Source organism: Mytilus edulis, chromosome 1 (assembly GCF_963676685.1).
Source record: "Mytilus edulis chromosome 1, xbMytEdul2.2, whole genome shotgun sequence".
In the NCBI taxonomy this organism is placed as follows: Eukaryota; Metazoa; Mollusca; class Bivalvia; order Mytilida; family Mytilidae; genus Mytilus; species Mytilus edulis.
Genome location: NC_092344.1, coordinates 59365835 through 59387794, shown reverse-complemented (window position 1 = coordinate 59387794; position 21960 = coordinate 59365835). Strand labels below are relative to the sequence as shown.

The 21960-nt window shown below is 31.8% G+C and overlaps 1 protein-coding gene across 1 annotated transcript in view; it reads right to left on the bottom strand.

Moving 5' to 3' along the window:
* Window positions 1–21960, bottom strand: part of LOC139514487 (general transcription factor 3C polypeptide 1-like) — a 227791-nt gene that overhangs the window by 179319 nt on the left and 26512 nt on the right. The window contains exons 22-37 of the mRNA XM_071303813.1: window positions 21418–21577; window positions 21017–21102; window positions 20539–20670; window positions 20003–20089; window positions 19280–19345; window positions 18604–18695; window positions 17992–18096; window positions 17060–17173; window positions 15963–16060; window positions 11016–11172; window positions 9777–9908; window positions 7670–7728; window positions 6415–6592; window positions 5214–5882; window positions 2981–3097; window positions 2124–2186 (exon numbers count right to left, since the gene is read on the bottom strand). Coding sequence (XP_071159914.1) covers window positions 2124–2186; window positions 2981–3097; window positions 5214–5882; window positions 6415–6592; window positions 7670–7728; window positions 9777–9908; window positions 11016–11172; window positions 15963–16060; window positions 17060–17173; window positions 17992–18096; window positions 18604–18695; window positions 19280–19345; window positions 20003–20089; window positions 20539–20670; window positions 21017–21102; window positions 21418–21577 — 2315 coding nt within the window. The remainder of the gene's footprint in view (window positions 1–2123; window positions 2187–2980; window positions 3098–5213; window positions 5883–6414; window positions 6593–7669; window positions 7729–9776; window positions 9909–11015; window positions 11173–15962; window positions 16061–17059; window positions 17174–17991; window positions 18097–18603; window positions 18696–19279; window positions 19346–20002; window positions 20090–20538; window positions 20671–21016; window positions 21103–21417; window positions 21578–21960) is intronic.

The window sequence follows — 21960 nt, the reverse complement described above, 5'->3', positions numbered from 1 at the left end:
TTACATTATATTCTAGTGTTTGATGATTGTATTATTTTTTCTCAAAACATGCAAAAAGTAAAGCACATAAGATTGAGTTACACAAATTTATAAAAATCTTTAAAAGTGCAATGAAATAATATTTAATAAGATTTAAAATGACTTAACAATGTGAACATGCATTGATGTTTTGGTATCTTTGATACACATTATAAGAAAATGTACCATAAATACTGAAATTCAGCTCTAAAAAGTTCGTACGCGTTATGACCTGAGATTTGATTCTTCAATGCAGGTCATGACCTGCATTTTCATCGTCACAGGTTGACAGGTATGATGGTGCTAGTACCCGATATATGTGCATTATATTGTCAAAAAGAGCCCATATTTATGTAGCAGAAGCATTCTACTGTCCAATAAACCATTAAAAGTTTACATTTTTACAATTTTGTAAAACTGCTATATTTTGGGGCCGAAAAGGGGTCTTACTGGACCTACTCCTTTAAAAAGGTTTTTCAGTACAGATATTTAACTACAGCAATGATTTTATATCTTTAATAGATTAAAACAGATTCCTGACAACAGTCTTTAGCAGAAATAAATTTTTTATACTGATTTTATGTTTTTTAGAGTCAAGGTTTTTCAGAGCATTGATATATTCTACATTTGTGAATTCTCTTTAGTTTTTATTTCAATGACAGGAAATAATTAAAACTTTTTAACAAACTTGATTATAACATTTGAAATTACATTTTTATGGTAAAATTTCCTCCAAAAGTGATCAACCCTGATCAACGACGATATCAGTTACACATCATATATATATTTTGTATCCTACTTTTATGACTTCTTCCTGGTTCAATGTATATTCCATGGAAATTAATCAGATCTGATTTATCAAGACCACTAATTGGAATCCTTGAAACTATTGTAGGACAGCAAATTTAAACTTGCATAACCTACTTGATGGTAGAAAATACATACATCCTTTTATGATGCAAATAAAAAAATAAAAAAATATATTATTAACTTTTTAAAATCTGATCAAACAATTTCAAAAAATTGTATATGTATTTACTTTAAGTAACAATTCTGAGAAGATGTATGAGCAATTGATCTTGATATATAATCATTGAAATCACTTCTAAATACAACCCACTCTTTGATTATACCATTATGAATTGTAATAAATGTCTATCTAGATAGTATGATGCATTTTCAAAGCGATTTCAATGAAATAAATATCAGTAATAGATGGAAAATCATTACAATTTTTGAAACTACTGATGTATGAAGTACCATAATTATGGATGTGTCTTATTGTTGGTAACTGACTTAAAGGTGGCATAAAAAAAATGCTTCTACCATTCATAGTTATAAGTTTGGCCAATGTATCAAATATCAACAATTTGGTCAAAAGGGGAATAACTCAATACTATAAAAGTGTATTCTTATGCCTTTATCTGTGTATCCTTGACAGTAAATATGCACTAATACTCTAATCTAAAAAAAATATATCTGTATCTTAACCATCAAGATTTACTGTCAGGTCATACATTTGCAGCAATCTTCTTTCAAAAATTTATTTAAAAAAACAAAATAATTTACTTGAGCACGATAAGGATGAAGTGTCTTTAAATTATTGACACATATGGTCTTACATTTGCAGCAAGCTCCTTTCATCTCTTACTTTGTTAAATACAAAAATATTTTAAATATAACATAATTTATTTTAGCATAATAAGGATAAAGTGTCTTTTTAAAATTCTGGACACAGCTGTTTACGTATCAACAATACACGAATATACTCTTTATGGTTTTACTTTTGACTGAATGAAATAATCAGTTCTATAATAAATAACTGACTGGCCTTCTGTATATCACACCAGTAATACAATTCAAGAGTAAAACCATAACATTGAGTATTTTCCTGTCAAAATTGTTGAGTTAAATACTTCTACATGTACCTGGAAGTAATACATTCCTTTATACTTTATCACACTGTGTTAACATATTTACAAAACAGTTAAATGTTTGTTACTTTCTAAAATTCAACTCAACTGAATGTCAAATCTGATATTTTGAAACACCATTCTATATAACATATTTAATCACATTAATAAGATGACTAACAAACAACTTACCATATTTTTTTCCTCTAAACATTTAAGACATGGAGACAACAGGTCACTGTAATTAAACTCTTTCTGAAAAGTACAAAAAACACCAGTTGTTGTGTACTGGAATCATGCTACTATTAAACTTTATTTTCTGAAATGACTCCCAAAATTTATCCAGCATCCAGCATACATACAATTGATGCAGGTTTGCCATTTAACATTATTCAGAGAAAAATTGAAGTCTAGGTAATCTTTTTGACTTCACATCTTCTGTCAATACAATTGTCTAAATTTTGTTTTTGGAACCCAGAATTAAATGTGTTCTGAAGTGTTAACATAGACCATGTATTTGTACTGTACTGTTATGATATTAACTAAGATGTCAAATACTAACCATTCTTAACCAGAGATTGTAGACCCATCTCTAATCAGGAAAGTATTCAACATTAGACTCTTTTCTCACATTCAAATAGACATCTTGCTGTCTGCTTCATTTGTTTTTCATTTTTTTTTATTTTTTTTTTTATATAAATCAGTCTGCTGATCTTCTAATTTGAATGGTTTCACATTTTATCATGCTAGGGATTTTATCAAACTTCTTTTAGAGTAGGATTTTGTTCATTGTTGAAGGCCTTTAGTTGTTTTCATCCTTGTCCCTCAGTATTTTCACATTCTATCATGCCAAACCCTTTTGAAGCTTATTTTTGCATTATGGGTTTTGATCTTGTTGAATGGCAATGGGTGACTTATAGTTGTTTACATTGTTATTTTTGGTTTCTGGTGGATAGCCATCATCTTATTTTCATTACTACTATCTTTTACAATTTGTTTACACATAGGACGTCCCTAATCCATTACCACTAGAGTGATGAAATTCTTACCTTGAGGTCATACACAGTAATACCTATCTCGTCATTTTTATCAATAGTTTCATAAACTTGTTTCAAATTCTGTCTATGTAGAGGGTCAAAACCTTCCCATTCCGAATCAATATCCAACTAAAATAATAAAAACTAGAATCAGATTGATGATCATAGGATAAATTCAAATGGCAGTTGCATTAAGACTTACAATTTTTATTGTACTATCTGAATTTCTAAGGCAAAAAATTTGTTCAGTTAATGAAAAATCTGGACAAGGACTTTTTTCTGCAAATGAAAAATTGAATTTAGCCAAAACAGAATGTTCTGTATTCAATGGTTCATAAGAATGTGTTATTAGGAACTCTATGATTCTAATGAACACTCATCTTCAAACTGACTTGATACAAACCTACTCTAAAAAATAAGAAGTTATGGAAACAAAATTGAAATTCAGACAGAAAACTAGAGGCTCTCAAGAGTTCGCTCACCTTGGTCTATGTGCATATTAAACAATGGACACAGATAAATTCATGACAAAATTGTGTTTTGGTGATGGTGATGTGTTCTTAGATCTTTATTTACTGAACATTCCTGTTGCTACTTATCTCTATCTATAATGAACTTGGCCAAATAATTACAGTGGAAAATATTTTCTAAAAATTTATAAAAATTTACAAAAATTTATGAAAAATGTTTAAAATTGACTTTAAAGGGCAATAACTCCTTAAGGGGTCAACTGACAATTTAGGTCATGCGGACTTATTCGTAGATCTTACTTTGCTGAACATTATTGCTGTTTACAGTTTATCTCTATCTAAAATAATATTCCAAGATAATAACCAAAATCTGCAAAATTTCCTTAAAATTCCTAATTTGGGGGCAGCAACCCAACAACGGGTTGTCCAATTTGTCTGAAAATTTCAGGGCAGATATAACTTACCTTGATAAACAAATTTACCCACCTCAGAATTGCTCTAAATGCTTTGGTTTCAGAGATATAAGCCAAAATCTACATTTCATCCCCTATGTTCTAATTTTAGCCATGGTGGCCATCTTGGTTGGTTGGCTGGGTCACACCACACATTTTTTAAACTAGATACCCCAATGATGATTGTGGCCAAGTTTGGTTAAATTTGGCCCAGTAGTTTCAGAGGAGAAGATTTTTGTAAAAGAATACTAAAATTTTTGAAAAATGGTTAAAAATTGACTATAAAGGACAATAACTCCTTAAGAGGTCAACTGACAATTTTGGTCATGTCGACTTATTTGTAGACCTTTCTTTGCTGAACATTATTGCTGTTTACAGTTTATCTCTTTCTATAATAATATTCAAAATAATAACCAAAATCTGCAAAATGTCCTTCAAATTACTAATTTCGGGGCAGCAACCCAATAACGGGTTGTCCAATTTGTCTGAAAATTTCAGTGCAGATAGATCTCGACCTAATAGACAATTTCACCCCCATGTCAGAATTGCTCTAAATGCTTTGGTTTCAGAGTTATAAGCCAAAATCTACATTTTACACCTATGTTCTATTTTTAGCCATGGCGGTCATCTTGGTTGGTTGGCTGGATCACGCCACACATTTTTTAAACTAGATACCCCAATGATGATTGTGGCCAAGTTTGGTTAAATTTGGCCCAGTAGTTTCAGAGGAGAAGATTTTTGTAAAAGTTTACGGACGACGGACACTGACGCGAAGTGATGAGAAAAGCTCACTTGACCTTTCAGGTCAGATGACCTAATAAAAAGCCATGAAACAATATAATGTTAGTTTCAAATTGACAATCAAGGAAACTTAATTGGAAGCATACATATTTTTTTATAGAAATACACTATGGTGAATAATTTCAAATTGTCAAAAATAATACATTCTATTAACATGTACCTGTTGTATGGAAATATCTAAGACATGCAAGACTCAAGCAAATAAGCTCACTAATTAATGATTGGTTAATATCTATAAGAGAGAAAAGAGAAGCTGAAGATACTAAGGGAATATTTAAAACTCATGTCTAAGAAAAATAGTCAAAACCAATGTAAACAACTAAGGTAATCCAGAGGTCAGGTGATTCAGATGGATAAACAGATCCTTCTCCACTCATTATCAGTTGAACATTTATGAATAGATCTTTTTACACAATATGAAGAGAAGTAACCACCTGTACGAAAATTGGTAAACACAGAAGTGGTGTCTGTTCTACGGTATTCTATGTAAAAATATGGATGTGGTATAATTGGTATACTAACTTGAAATGGTAAAGTCCTTGTTAATCTTTTCAAGACTTCAGACACTTTACTTTTTGATAGAGTTAAATCTGGGTATCCTGTATCAACCTCTGGTTTCTTCGTCTTAAGTTTTTTCCTTTGTCTGGCATGACTTATACTACTTGGTGGAATGAAAGGAAGGTCAGGTGATTTGTTAGCTTCCTCTACTGGAATATGTTCTAGTCTACACTCCTGGTCTGACCTATCACCAGAAATATCTAATCCTATTCTCAGAAGGCATCTGTTGATGACAAAATTGTCCTGTACATTATACACTTTCAGTTTATGTGCACCCTCATCCCTTGATCTTTTCATAGTAATTAATGCCCTTGATGCTTGAGAACTACGCTCAGTGGTTATCTCCCTTTTCTCTGCTTCCTCATACTCCATTATACTCTGGTTCCCAATTGAACACCTAGAAATGAGATCTACTGCCTTGACATTGCCTATACTGGTTCCTCCCTTTTTATCTGTTCCAGCTTTCCTCTTACTGATCAATGATTCTGTGATAGAGGATGAATCTGACATGTCCTCTCCTAGTTCTGTTTCATCATCAGTATCCTCTACTGGGTATAGTCCTCTATTAAAATGCTGTTTCAATGATGGGTCTAAAATGACAATGTCCCTTGGAATTCTTGTCTGGAAAACTAACTGAAAAATGGAAGAAAATTATATAAATCATTTATTTTTTGCTAATGATTCATGCAAATTTTTCAATATGCCAGTACATATTTTCACAAAGGTTATCCCTATCAAACTTTAAAAACAAAATTTTAAATTCAATTTGTTTCTAAATGGAGTTTTCAACAATTTGAAATAAATGAAGAATGTGTCTTTGGTCTTTGAGCCACAGATTCTCCCCTGCCTGTAAATATGCATGAGTCAACTTTCAGATACAGATGCAGAATTCACATTCTGGTTTATAAGCATTGTTTATAAGTTTCATAACACTTGATTGAGGCAAACTGAAGTTGGAGAACAGAAATGACATATTTTTACATTTATAAAGGGGCATAACTCATACCCGATTTTGAAATTGATCTGTGTTTTGTGGTGATCAACATTGTGTATAAGTTTTCTAACTGGTTGTGACAAACTAAAGCAAGGGAAAAGAAACACTGTTATTGAATAAATTTTAGGCAAAAGGATAATCCTGGCTGCTAATATTGAATACTTAGTTTACCTTTCCAAGAGCATATAAACCAATATAACATGCACAGTAGCCTCCCTTTGACAAATCATTGATTTCAAGTTTCCCAGTTGGACCTGCTGCCTTCTGGAATGTCATTAGTTGGTTAAGGCATTCTACACTTTCTTCAAATATAATGGATGGGAAACGGGATTGAAATCTGTATGTGTACCTGGAAAAGACATTACATTTTAACTAATGGCTACAGTTTATAGGGTCAGTTCTAATCTCTGTATCTATGATAGAATTATTCTCAACAGTTCTGGAAGTTACTAGAACAGTTTTAGCTAAGGGTAGAACTGTCTAACACTGTTCAAAGGTAGAACTGTCAGGACTAATGTTCTATAATCTCTATGAAACTATTGCAAATATTGTGTGCTAATCATGTGTTTTTTGTTTAACAAATGAATGATGATTTATCTTATGTATACATAAACCAATTAAACACGTTTTTTTTTAATTTAAAGACTGCTTCATTCAGTCTGCACAATCCAGTAGATATGCACAATAATAAACATATTTATCATATGTTTAGTAGTAATTACAGTAGTTTTGCATATGTGATAAATAGCCTGCTGTTTAATCCATATCGCGCAACTTTGATGCGCACCCTTTATCGCATACCCTTTATCACACCCCTACCCTTTATCGCATACCCTTTATCACACCCCTACCCTTTATCACACCCCTACTTTTTTTTTTTTTTACAAAGTCAGTTTTTTTTGCTTAAGAAAAATTTTCCTCAAAATAGGTAAATTTTTTGAATGACGTCATTGTTTGGTATTTGACGTCATGAACGTCGAGTTTTCATATTGTATGTGACGTCACGAACGTCAAGTTTTCATATTTTTTGGCACACTAAATGCAACTATGAAAAATACAAAACACACAAATTTTAATACAATAATAAACAAAATATTTTTAAAACAACAGCACGCAAATTGTAAGGTAACCCAGGTGCTTCGGATAAGTAATTGAGCAGTTCTTTTAAGGCCTTTAAAACAAGACAAAAGTAGAACTGAAGGTAACCCAGTGCTATGGATCAGAAAACAGTTCATATAATATAATACTCTTCTGTTGAAATATATGATAAAGCGTATAATACATGGCAAAGTCCGTATCACATGCCGTATCACCCTCGACCAATATCATCCCGCGGGCCTAAAGGCCCTTGGGCTGATATTGATTTCTCGGGATGATACGACATATGATACGGATTTTGCCATGTATTATTCTCTATTTTACTTACTTTTGAGACAGTTTGACTCCTTGAACACCTGTATCAATGACCTTGGCATCTGCATTTTTCTGAAATGTAAATAAATATCAAAATAGTTAATATCCCTTATATCTTGCTGAAGCATTTACAGAATTATCTTTTCATTTGGACATCTCTTAAGATTAAGAACACAACTAATGCATTGTTACTCTACTGCTCAATATGATCTTTTTCAAATTACTTTACTGCATCTGTAGGCCTGATCCATAAAATCATTGTCTACAGATAGGAAAGCACTTCAACCCCCACCCACCCAACATATTTTGTTTCAGTAACTTTGCAGACTTTAAATGGACATACATTATAAATGACCTTGGCCAAAAATAAAACTTTCCTTCCCACCTTTCCACATTCTTTAATCTGAAAATTGGTGGAGTCCTTTTATTTTGGTCTTTTTTTATGTCCACTTTAATATTATAATGCAAGAAAGATCAGTTTTACAGGACTAATTAATGCAGGAATTTGTAAAATGTATTCAAAACTTTCTTAGACTTGAAGAGCTTTAAGGATGGACACATTGTAAAGACACATGTCTATAATTAAAGACTGTATGTTGACCTTTAGATATCGCTTCGGTTTAATATATGTCCTTGAGTTGCAGTTACGTTAATATTATTCACCCCACATCTCCTTTTATCTGTAAGAGTGCCAGTTCAAGTTTCATTTCTCGAACTAATGATGATCTTCCAATTACCAAAGTATTAGCAGTGATAAAAGCTTTTTAAAAAGTTATAGCTAACCATAGAGTATTGATTTTCCTCATTGTTGAAGGCAGTACATTGACTAATAGTGGCTTACATCCACTCATTTATTTCTGGTGCCAATCATACCACATCCCCCGTATTTTAACAATCCCAAGAGGTTCACTTTGTTATTGCTTTGTTGGGATACATCCCATACCTTTCTATAACAATGTTGAGTGAGATAACACACATATCTAAGTTGTTACTTTTATCCTAACAATTAGTCCATTGCCCCTAACACACATATCTAAGTTGTTACCTTTATCCTAACAATTAGGATGCCTCTGCTGGAGGACTATTAGTCCCCAAGGGTATCACCAGCCCAGTAGCCAGTACTTCGGTACTGGCATGAAAATACGGATTTTTTGTGTTATTAAAATTTGCTGTTACAAAATATTAGAAATTATTATAAATTAAGGAATGTATCTTCCTTATGCAAAGCTCTGATTCCTTTCACGGATTTGGCTATACTTTTTGGACCTTTTGGATTATAGCTCTTCATCTTTTATATAAGCTTTGGATTTCAAATATTTTGGCCACGAGCATCACTGAAGAGACATGTATTGTTGAAATGCGCATCTGGTGCAAGAAAATTGGTACCGTTAATTTTATTACTACCACTGGGTCGATGCCTCTGCTGGTGGACTATTAGTCCCCGAGGGTATCACCAGCCCAGTAGCCAGTACTTCGGTACTGGCATGAAAATACGGATTTTTTGTGTTACAAAATATTAGAAATTATTATAAATTAAGGAATGTATCTTCCTCATGCAAAGCTCTGATTCCTTTCACGGATTTGGCTATACTTTTTGGACCTTTTGGATTATAGCTTTTCATCTTTTATATAAGCTTTGGATTTCAAATATTTTGGCCACGAGCATCACTGAAGAGACATGTATTGTTGAAATGCGCATCTGGTGCAAGAAAATTGGTACCGTTAATTTTATTACTACCACTGGGTCGATGCCTCTGCTGGTGGACTATTAGTCCCCGAGGGTATCACCAGCCCAGTAGCCAGTACTTCGGTACTGGCATGAAAATACGGATTTTTTGTGTTATTAAAATTTGCTGTTACAAAATATTAGAAATTATTATAAATTAAGGAATGTATCTCCCTCATGCAAAGCTCTGATTCCTTTCACGGATTAGGCTATACTTTTTTGACCTTTTTGATTATAGCTCTTCATCTTTTATATAAGCTTTGGATTTCAAAAATTTTGGCCACTAGCATCACTGAAGAGACATGTATTGTCGAAATGCGCATCTGGTGCAAGAAAATTGGTACCGTTAATTTTATTAGTCCATTGCCCCTAACACACATATCTAAGTTGTTACCTTTATCCTAACAATTAGTCCATTGCCCCTCATTTTATTGAGTGTCTGCTCCAACAGTTTGTCTGGATACTGACTCAGTAGTTGATACATCTCATGTGATCTGCCTTGTTTATCATTTAGGGAAACAAAGCTCTGAAATACAGTTCAATAACATCAAAAATATTTCACGATTCTCATCTCATCTTTTTTCTTTATTTATTGTTTCTTTACATCTTTAATTTCACAGGGAAACATGTCTTTCCGGGTCAAGTAGGATAAACGGTACTGTAGTTCCTTCGGAAGAACAGAGTAATAAATCGGTTTAACTTTAGAAGTAAATCGGTGTATATGAACATAAATTTACAGACTGACAGGTCGACAGGTTGACACTATATAGGTCGACAAGTGTTAAGGTTGACAGGTTGACAGGTTGACAAGTGTTACGGTCTACAGGTTGACAGTTTGATAAGTGTTAAGGTTGACAGGTTGACATATGTTAAGGTCGACAAGTTGACAGGTTGACAAATGTTAAGGTCGACAGGTTGACAGGTTGACAGGTTGACAGGTTGAAGGGTTTAATTTTACAATTAAACAAGTAAATAAAAGTACATCATCCATTAAATAAAATAAAATTAACTTCAGTTTTTAACCTTTTTTTACAAGTATTGAGTTATAACTTTTATATCTTTTTTTCAATCAGTCATTTTGTCAACTTGTCAACCTGCTGACTTGTCAACCAGAACTTAGTTGTTATTATATTAAATTATCAACTTATCAACCTGTCAACCTGTCGACTTGTCAACCTGTCAACCACTTATTTCAACCATAACATTTTTAAAATTGTCAACCTGTCGACTTGTCAACTTGTCAACCACTTATTCCAACCATAACGTTTTTTAAAATTGTTAACCTGTCGACTTGTCAACCTGTAAACCACTCATTTATTTCAGTTTAATGTAAAATTTAAACAGTTTTAACTTTATTACTCATGAATACATACGCGTATGAATTTATTGCAAAAGCCGGAATTATAGTACCGTATATCCTACTTCAGCCGTCTTTCCCATGTCAATACTAGCATAAATTTAACAAAAAAATTTTGGTAAGTTTTCTGTTAAATACTATTTCACTGCAGTTAAATTTGGCATCTTGAATCAAATAACTGACAAAATTCCATGAACTGATTAATCTAAGATAGCAAAATGAAATTACAATATGTTTTCTTTTACAAGCAATATCATACATAAGATATAAACTTACATGGAATATATTCCTTAGAACACTTGATAGTATATCTGACTTGTTACATGGATCAGAGAACACAACTGTTTTAAGGGAAGGATTAACCACACTGATGGTAAACTTCTTCAGAGAATCTACAGTTTCTGGGAGAGCACATTCTTTTACATCAGCACTCCTGCAAATATTATAGAAAACAATGGAAGTGTTAACTAAGTGATTAAAGGGTTATGAACCTCTGACAAATACATTAAAATATCTTTTAAACCATATGCTTCGCAGGGCACAGCTTTAAACGACTGCAGAGGTCGAACGCTGAACAGTTGGGGCAAGTATGGACACAATATTTTTAAGATTGATACAGCTCTGAATTTGGAATGTGATTAAAAAGTTGACACAACATAGGTTTCTGACACAGAATGAATGTGGTCTAAGAAACTAAACATAAAAACATAAGAATTTTAAATTGGACATTTACCTATTATGGTCCAATATCCAAAATCTAAATACATGGTTAGATTCAGTATGTCATAGAACCCTAAGAATTCAATTTTTGATGAAATCAAATAATGTTAATATTAGACCCTTTAGACCTCAATGTGAACCAATTTGATAACCGGGCCCAAATATTAAAAATCTAAATACATGGTTAGATTCAGAATATTGAAAAACCCCATATATTCAATTTTTGTTGAAATCAAACAAAGTTTAATTTTTGACCCTTTGGACCTTAATGAAGACCAATTTGAAAATGGGACAATACTGTGCAATTGAATATTTCTTGCTATTGCAAAATACTGTGCAATTGAAGATTTCGTGCTATTGCGCAAAACTGTGCAATTGAAAATTTCTTGCTATTGCACAATACTTAATATAATAATTTTGGACCCCGATTTGGACCAACTTGAAAACTGGGCCCATAATCAAAAATCTAAGTACATGTTTAGATTCAGCATATCAAAGAACCCCAAGAAGTCAATTTTTGTTAAATCAAGCTAAGTTTACCCTTTGGACCTTAATGTAGACCAAATTGAAAACGGGACCAAAAATTAAGAATCTGAATACACGGTTAGATTTGGCATATCAAAGAACCCCAATAATTCATTTTTTGATGAAATCAAACAAAGTTTAATTTTGGTCCCTTTTGGCCCTTTATTTGTTGGGACCAAAAACTCCCAAAATCAATCCAAACCTTCCTTTTGTGGTCTTAAACCTTGTGTTAAAATTACATAGATTTCTATTAACTTATACAAAAGTTATTGTGCAAGAACCAAGAACAAGAGGCTCTCAAGAGCCTGAATCTCTCACCTTAAATTTTTTGCTTAAATCTTCCATGAATGATTATTTTGGGTTTTCAATTTATATTAATGGTTCTTCGATTCTGTCATATCTTCTTCAAAAGCAAAAACAAGAGTGGACACACTGAAATGTCTCGTTTGTCTCGTGTTCATAATATAAGTTATGATGAAAGTATAAAAAAACATTGTATACCCCAAGCATTACATTATTGCTGTTTACAGTTTATCTACATCTATAATAATATTCATGATAATAACCAAAAACAGCAAAATTTCCTTAAAGGGACACTAGCTGTCAAATTCATGGTCACCGATTTGACTCAAATTCTCATATTTGATTTATAACAATGTAAAACATTTATCCACACTATCAAAAGTCTAAAATAAACAGTTTACAGAGCATGGGGTAGACAAAATATAGGTTCGTTTCGTGTGTATTTTAGTCCAGACGCCATCTAATTAACTATTGATTTGACCTCAGATGACCATAAGCGATGTAAACATAAATAAAGATATGAATAGATTAAACCAACACGTGCAATTGGATTTTAGTAGGTCTGTTTGATTTTATTTTATAGATTAAAATTAGATGTTTCTCATTGCTTTTCACCGTATAAGAACGATTTTATGTGCATCGAATTAGTAATCAAATGATTTACCCTAGTTTCACTTTCATTGTTGACATTCTTTTTCTTTAAATAACCAGTACACGTACAATGCATGCGTTGTCAATCTCTAGCTAGGGGTTAAATTGAAGTTCACATGAATTCGGATTTAAAGAGGTCGACTCATTCACTTGCAAGTGAAAACCTAATTATCAATGTTTCTTAGCATAATTTGACAAAATTGAACCTTTTTGACTGCAAAAAGCGAATTGTTATTTCACTATTTCACTTTCATTATTGATTGAACAAAAAAAAATCAAACTTTAGATTTTTTATATATCTCGTAGCTAGTGCCCCTTTAAAATAACCAATTCAGAGGCAGCAACCTAACAATCGGTTGTCTGATTCATCTGAAAATTTCAGGGCAGATAGATCTTGACCTGATAAACCATTTAACCTTGTCAGATTTGCTCTAAATGCTTTGGTTTTTGAGTTATAAGCCAAAAACTGATTTTACCTCTATGTTCTATTTTTAGCCATGGTGGCCATCTTGGTTGTTTGGACACACTTTACAAACTAGATACCCCAATGATGATTGTTGCCAAGTTTGGTTCAATTTGGCCCAGTAGTTTCAGAGGAGAAGATTTTTGTAAAAGATAACTAAGATTTACGGAAAATGGTTAAAAATTGACTACAAAGGGCCAGAACTCCTAACGGGGTCAACTGACCATTTCGGTCATGTTGACTTATTTGTAAATCTTACTTTGCTGACAATTTTGCTGTTTACAGTTTATCTCTATCTATAATAATATTCATGATAATAACCAAAAACAGCAAAATTTCCTTAAAATTACCAATTCAGGGGCAGCAACCTAACAATGGGTTGTCCGATTCATTTGAAAATTTCAGGGCAGATAGATCTTGACCTGATAAACAATTTTACCCCTGTCAGATTGCTGTAAATGCTTTGGTTTTTGAGTTATAAGCTAAAAACTGCATTTTACAAGTATGTTCTATTTTTAGCCATGGCGGCCATGTTTTTTGATGAAATGGGAATTAAAACACAAACTTTATTCTAGATACCCTAGGAATCAATCAGATGAAGTTTGGTTTGAATTGGTTCAGTAGTTTCAGAGGAGAAGATCCTTGAAATAGTTTACGACAGACGGACGACGACGCCAAGTGATGGCAAAAGCTCACATTTCCTTTTGGAAAGGTGAGCTAAAAATGCTTATTTGGGAACTCTTTTTGGCCCCTAATTCCTAATCTGTTGGGACCAAAACTCCCAAAATCATTCCCAACCTTCCTTTTGTGGTCATAGACCTTATGTTAAAATTTCATAGATTTCTGTTTACTTATACTTAAGTAATAGTGCGAAAACTAAGAAAAATGCTTATTTGGGCCCTTTTTGGCCCCTAATTACTAAACTGTTGGGACCAAAACACCCAAAATCAATCCCAACCTTCCTTTTATGGTCATAAACCTTGTGTTTAAATTTCATAGATTTCTATTTACTTTTACTAATGTTAGAGTGCGAAAACAACGACGCCGCCAAAGTGATACCAAAATACGACCATGCGGTCGTATAAAAAGAGTATTTTATACAAATTGTGTCAATATGTTTTTCATTCATCATCCTCATCATCATCATCTTTAATCCTAATTAATACGTTACTCAATTCCAGTAATTGGTAGAGTAATGTTACTTTTTTGTGTCAGTGATACTTCTCAACAGATATATCCCATCAAATTAAAGGATAATAAGTTACCCTGCATTGAATGGAATATAGATCCCACTTCTTCAGTCAGACATGTTACAGAGTTGTCAAGCCATAACTGGAGTTTTTGAAATTTCAGCTGGAGTTTGGGGGTCATTACTGGAGATTTTTTATCGACCTTTTTGTCGATGTACACATTGGTTTTTTTGTGTGTTTAAACTACATATCTTTCTTTTTTGTTTGTTAAAAGAACAATAATTCCATACCTTTAAACACCTGCATATATATTTTTACTTGATAAAAATAGAAGGTAAGGGGTTTTCAAATATTTATTCATTATGTATAATTCAAGATAAAGTGATCAGCCATCATACATAGTTGGCAAAAAGTATCTTTGATTAAGCTACATTGTCAACTTTGGTACCACTACTGAACATGCTTGTAACAGAAGGTGTTAAATTGATAGAGTTGTAGGCTTGCTGGTGGGTAGCTGTCTCCGTAAGTTTGGTCAAGTCATTTAGGGCCACAATAGTCAGCTTTGCATGAAGGTAGTAATAAAATTGAGTAAGCATGGTCTTGACCCCTGGTACTGGGTATGCACCATTTGAATTCAGATCTCCAGGCAGCGTTGAATTTGGCTAGATACTTGGTCTTCTTTTATTTGCTGCTGGAGTATATAGTGATAAAATAAGGTTTGCATTTTGTCAAATTCTAAAATTTTAGAATAGTCCAAGACAACTATACTTATATAGGTATTTCATTGGCTTGGATAGAAAACAAGTCATAAATATCATATTTAAGATGATTTCATTTGTCTTTGAGGTTCAGTAAATGTTCCATGTTTTCAACAGCATCAAATTAATTCGTTGTTTATACAACTTGTACAATTTAATCCTTTGTCAGTATTTCACTTTTAATCAACCAGGCTTGTGTCTTAAACAAGCTAGTTGATCACCAGGTAATTAATTTCCTATTATCTTTAATTTATTGTTGTATATACAGTTTAATCCTAAACACCTCAGGCTGATTTATCTATTTTACGACCTCATATTACCTTTTGACACAACAGGAAACTTCCGTTTTTCTCAGACTTTTCCCGTATTAATTTCGAGTTTCTCTGGCTTTTTCTCTGTCCCTATCTACTTTGTAAACAAAAATGTGTACTGAAAAATTTATGAGGTTGACATTTTCAAAAAGTGGAAGATTTCAAATTTTAACGGGAGGGACGGAAGAGGGTCTTAAAAGGGAGATTTTGACTCCCGCCGGAAGAATCACATGTATGTTCAGTGCATTAGGCAAAACCTAAAAATAAGAATACATTTACATTACATCTACTAGTTTACTCACGCAAATTTCTTTATGAGTACATCAACCACTTCTTTGTATAACCTTATTGTCTCATCACTGCCTTGGGTATATTTAATATTCATATATGACTTTACTTTCTGAAAAAGAAAATAAGCGAATTCCCTGATAGCAGAATATACCAATTTATTAAATATAAAATATAAAATATATATATTTTTGTAGTAAAAAATCATGGTTAATATTATCTGCAAGGTGCATCATGATCTACTTTGACCTGAACAACATGGTTGAAAAGGTAAAGCATGCATTGATTTGTACTTTTTGACTAAATCCTTCATAATATTTCATTATCAACATTTCAAAATTGTTTTATTTCCAATTTATTATTTATCTTCCCTTAAAGATATCTTCCCTAGCTATGAGATGTATAAAAAATCTATTTTTTTTTTGCTCAATCAATAATGAAATGCAAATAGTGAAATATTACCTCTTAGCAGCCAGTATGGTTCAATTTCGTCAAAATAAGCTTAAAAACATTGATTATGAATTATTCACTTGCAAGTGAATAATTCGACCTCATTGAATCCGTAAACATGTGAACTTCAATGTAATCCCTTGCACGAGATGCATAACACATGAATTGTATGTGTAAAAATATTTAAAGGAAAAGAATGTCAACATTGAAAGTGAAACAAGGATAAATCATTTGATTTGACTCATTCGATCCACAAAAAATCATTCTTATACAGGTAAAAAAGATGATAAACGTTTATTATTCATTTATAATATGAAATTAAATAGACCTAGAATAATCCAACAGCAAGAGTTTGCTTAATCTATTTATATCTATACGCTTTATATAGAGGTTTCTGGACTAAAATACACACAAAACAAAGCTACATATTTTCATGCTTGTGCCTTGTTTATTGTTTATTTTAGACTTTTAGTAGTTTGCATAAATGTTTTGCATGGTTATAAATAAAATATGAGAATTTGATTAAAATCGGTTAACATGAATTTGACAGCTAGTGCCTCTTTAACTTTTGCTACATTTAAATCATATTTGAAATCTTCATACAAAAATATTGATACATAAGAAAATAGATTACAAGTATGTCTGATTAAAATAAACCTACTGGATCTTGAATAGATTCAGCATAAAAGATAGAAAGATTCTGTTTAACAATAGGATTCTTCAGTGAATGTGCTACTCTCCTCTGACAGGCTAATGATGACTTGTCAACTGATTCCTGTAATAAGAAATGTATTCGATATAAAACCAAGAATAATATTTGATAAGATATTTTATAAGTGTAAATCAAGGAGATATGGTATGATTGCAAATAAGACAACTAATCATAAGAACCAAAGAACAAAGATTTAAACAAATACTGGTTGTTGTACAGCCTTCAAAATTAAAACTCCCTTTATACAGCATGCAAATTTCAAATAATTTGTGTTAAGGAATTAGAAATCTGACTGTTATCTCAATCGCCATAAGAAGATTCTATGCTGGGAAATTACTGAAAAGTTCGATAACTTATGTTCCCACTTTAAAATATTCCATGATAAAATTTTCACTGTTATAACCTTGATATTAATGAATCAAAATTGATCAACTTGTTCTAGAGAAATTCTGCCTTTATCTCACAAAATTTTTTAAATGAAATATGAAAAGTTAAGGTACCAAGAAATCTCAAGTAAGTTTTCATCATTACTGTTTTTTAAAAAGAAATGTCAATACTATTATCATAATGGTGCCCTCTAACCATTTTCATTACCTGAATAACTGATATTGTTCAATTGTACTGACAAAAAATGTACTTAGTACTCTTTATGACATATACCCATTCAAAACAAAAATATGCACTGTTATATATATGTGATGGTATTCCAAATTTCATTCAAATCAGTAACTTTGAATACACAGTAAGCTGAATATTTCCATGCTCTGGTACATTCATTCTAGTCTAAAATCATCAGAACTGTGAACACAAACAAATGAGTAATTAACTCATTTACATTAAAACTAGCATGTAAAAGAACTTCATTAACAATTACTCCTTACCTCTGGTGCATATCTGTAAAGAATGTCCCTTACAATCACCCATGGTATAATCATTCCACGACTGTTTTTATCCATCACTAAACTGGCTATTTTGCAGGTCAATAGCTATCAATAGAAAAACATTTTTCTCCGTGAAAAGGGATAAATAAAATCATACATGCATAATTCATTTGACATTTTTAGAAACTTCATCTTACACAGTGACATACATTGTACATATCAAAAGGGATCCAATTTTTTGGCATTTGCAAATGTTATGCAAATGATAGCACTTTTGCCAACACCAACTTTTAAGATGCAGATTTTATATCTTTCTCCCCTCAGAAATATATAAGGAGTTAATTTTTAAAAATGAATGATTTTGGTCAGAAATCTGAATGGCATTAATTTCTAAGATGAATGATTTTGGTCAGAATTTTGAATGGAGTTATTTTCTAACATGATTGATTTCCTATGAAGTACTATCTAAACTGACATAATCATGCAGAGAATTGGCACTTCAAAGATAAATGAACAGACAAGGATTTCTCCTCACCCAATTCAAACAAATCCTCCAGTGGAGGTTTACAAAGTTTTCATAAAAAGATTTCATTTGCTCTACAGTATATTTACCAGACCATCTTCCTTGGACGACCAATGAACTCTCATGCTGGTCTTCACTTCTAATGCAGCTCTGTCTTTATCATCCTGCCACAGATTTGGTTCTGCAAAAAACACAATTACAAAAATTATTTGCTTGGCTGTCATTTTGTTTAACCTTATTTTTCTGCTATTATTGAACAAAAAAGGTAGTGTAGGTATTGAACTATCACATCTTTACAATGTTTACCTCCTATGAGGAATACAATTAGTGGAGTAGGGAATATGCACCCTTTCGCACCACCTGATGTTATGTCTAATTTTTGAGAATGATGTTTTGTTTTGTAACCTATTTGTCTTTCCCTCGTTTTAAATGTGACTAAGTATTATATTTTTATTCCAACTTGTTTTTGTTATGACTAAGCTGTATGTTTTTATTCCACCTGGTTTTTGATTGCTTCCTTAATATCTTCTTCCCCTTCTCCCCAATTTGCAATATTACTCTTGCAAACAGCAAACCTGTTATGCGAGATTAATAAATAGTCATAACCTGTCAATTGGAAATGTTATAGGCAGGTGTTAAATTGGACAGCGTATCAGACTTTGAACATAGAACAACTCTTCAAGAGAGAATTCTGCTGGTGACTTTGTAAGGGAAAAACTTTTTGGTAGAATTACAAAGTTTCTATATGTTAATACTCCTGCTTACTTTTCCCCCTCTTCCCTTTCTTTGTAGATTTCAATTTAACAAGCTTCTTCTTAGCTGGATTATCATCTGAAAACAGAATTTAAATATTTCCTATTTCATTTCAAATTTAATACAAAGAGAAAATTTCAACCATTTTCATAAATATCATCATCAAATTAAATGCAGTAGATCATTCATAGATTTTCTTTGGATTATTTAATAAATCAAATTAAACAGAAATCCCTTTTTCTATTGGGGATTTTTTGGAGAAAACAAACAATCTCAACACTGTCTAATTTGAAGACCCTTGATATCTTGTTTACAACTGAACTGTTATTAGCAATGTCTGTGCACCTTCTTATGTAAACCTACCTTGTTCATGCTTGTTTCACTGTCGTATTGATTTTTCTCTTTTGAACATTTGTAGTCCTAGAGTCAGTTTCACAAAAAAAACTGAGATTGATTGTAAATCATGAACAATTCAGTATACTTACGATCAATCTTAGTCGTAAGTTTTTTTGTGAAACCAACTCCTGGTGTCTTTTATAGTTGCTTTGCTTTGTTGAAGGCTGAACTGTGACCTGTAATTGTTTGCATCTTTGCACTTTTGACTTTTGTGGATAATTGTCTTTTTGTCAATAGTACTCATCTATTTATACATGTTTACAATGTCAAGTTTAAATAAATCTAATATCATTTTACTTGATCAAACAAAGAAAGAAAAATAGAGCAGTTTTACAATACCTGATGTCAGTTTTCTTTTTATTCCTTTACCCCCTTTGTTTCCTTTAGTTTTGGCCACTTTTACTTGTACAACCTCAGCAGTAGCACCTGTATGAACAAAATATTTTGTAAGAATTCTTTTTTTTTTATATTTATTGAAAAACAATTTTGATGACTTACACAAATCTGAACACAAAATCTATTTAATTAATCCAACAAAAATAATATACTGGTTTTTTATCATCATGTATGTGCATTATTAATATTGCATTTTCAATTTGTGCAGAGCTCTGATTCCTTGCATGGCTTTGGCTATACTTTTTGTTCTTTTTTGGCCTGTTCATTTTTTGTTTATAAGTTTTGGATTTTGGCCACAAGCATCACAGAAGAGATATTTGTTGTCAGATTGTGCATGTGTTGCAGAAAAATTTATGAATAAAAAATTATTGACATTTAATTTCATTGAACTATGAGTTAAAGGCCCAACTGATATGCAAGACAGTAACTGTAAACCATTAGGCCTCTAGTGAATTAAGGTCTGCCTGTCTTCAACATACCTTTTTTACCCCCAATCAGAGTTATTCTTTCCTTTGGTTGTGGCTTAGATCTTGGAGGTGAAGAGGAGATTGTCATTTGTTTTCTTTCTTCAAACATGGCCATTGCTTTCTCTGATTCTGTCTTTTGAGATTCTAAAATGTAATGTTTTTTTCTAATAAAACAAAATATAAATAAAAAACATCTGCCATGAACAAAACATGAGCCGTGCTTTTAATGATAGGCTTAATATCCCTTAGATGGCTATCATTACACCATCTTATATGACTGAAGGTGACTTAGCATCTGAGAAAAGAATTCAGATATAACAGTTAATGTTAAAGTAACTAAATATTTTAAATAAACAAGTTAAATGCATAAAATATCATTTAAGTACAGTTAAAATAGAAAAAAATGGATTTTTGTCTATCATAGTAGAGTCTTAAAAACTCATAAGTACCAACAATATGAAGACTATTTAATAAGTTTATGACATATTACCTTCAACGCCATGTAAACTATCTGTAAATGCTGATGTCTTTGGTTTAGGTTGAAGATTTCCCCAGGACCAGTTCCTACCTAAATGACTAGAAATAAGGATAAAAACACATTTGAATAAACTTTTATTTCTCAGCTGCATCTACAATATTTGTCATATAAATTAGCATATATATTTTATTCATATATTTAAAACAAATAATAACTTTCAGTCTGATTTCTCTATTTTTGATCTCTTTCCTTAAATGTATTTTGATTTCATATGTTTTTTCATTAAGTTTATGTAATTTTATATGATTAATAAATTGACCAAATAATGGTGTCTCAACTATCAAAACATATAGTTGACACACAGCAGGTAAGTCCAGTTGGTTTCCTGTAATACCATATTATCTAATACCTACACATATAATGATGAGTCAAGACCAGCTGGACCCCTGCCATCTCCAGGTATAATACCATCATCTATAATATCTGCTGGTGACTTAGGACTTTGTGACTGCTCCAGAGAGAGGAATACATTTTCTGCTTCTGTTTTATCCTCCTTATCTTTGTCAGTCAGTACTGTAAAAATATTTAAATTATACACTAATTTGATGGATCTCTAAATTATATAAAACAAGATAATTAAGAATTTAAAATAAAAATTTGTAAGGAAGAATATCAGGTATTTTTAACATTTTCATATACATGAAATAATCTACTATAATCTCAATTTTTCTCCAATTTCCCCGTCATGTTACTTAGTCTTTAGTTTTCTATGTTGTGTTTAGTGTAGTATTGTTTGACTGTTTGTCTTTTTCTTTGTCAGCCAAGGTGTTGTCAGTTTATTTTTGATTTACGAGTTTGAATGTCCTTCTGGTCTCTTTCAACTCTTTTCTTTTTTTAAAATGAGATTGTAGCTTATAAATGTTTATGTGTTTAACAATAGTAGGACTCTTCATGAA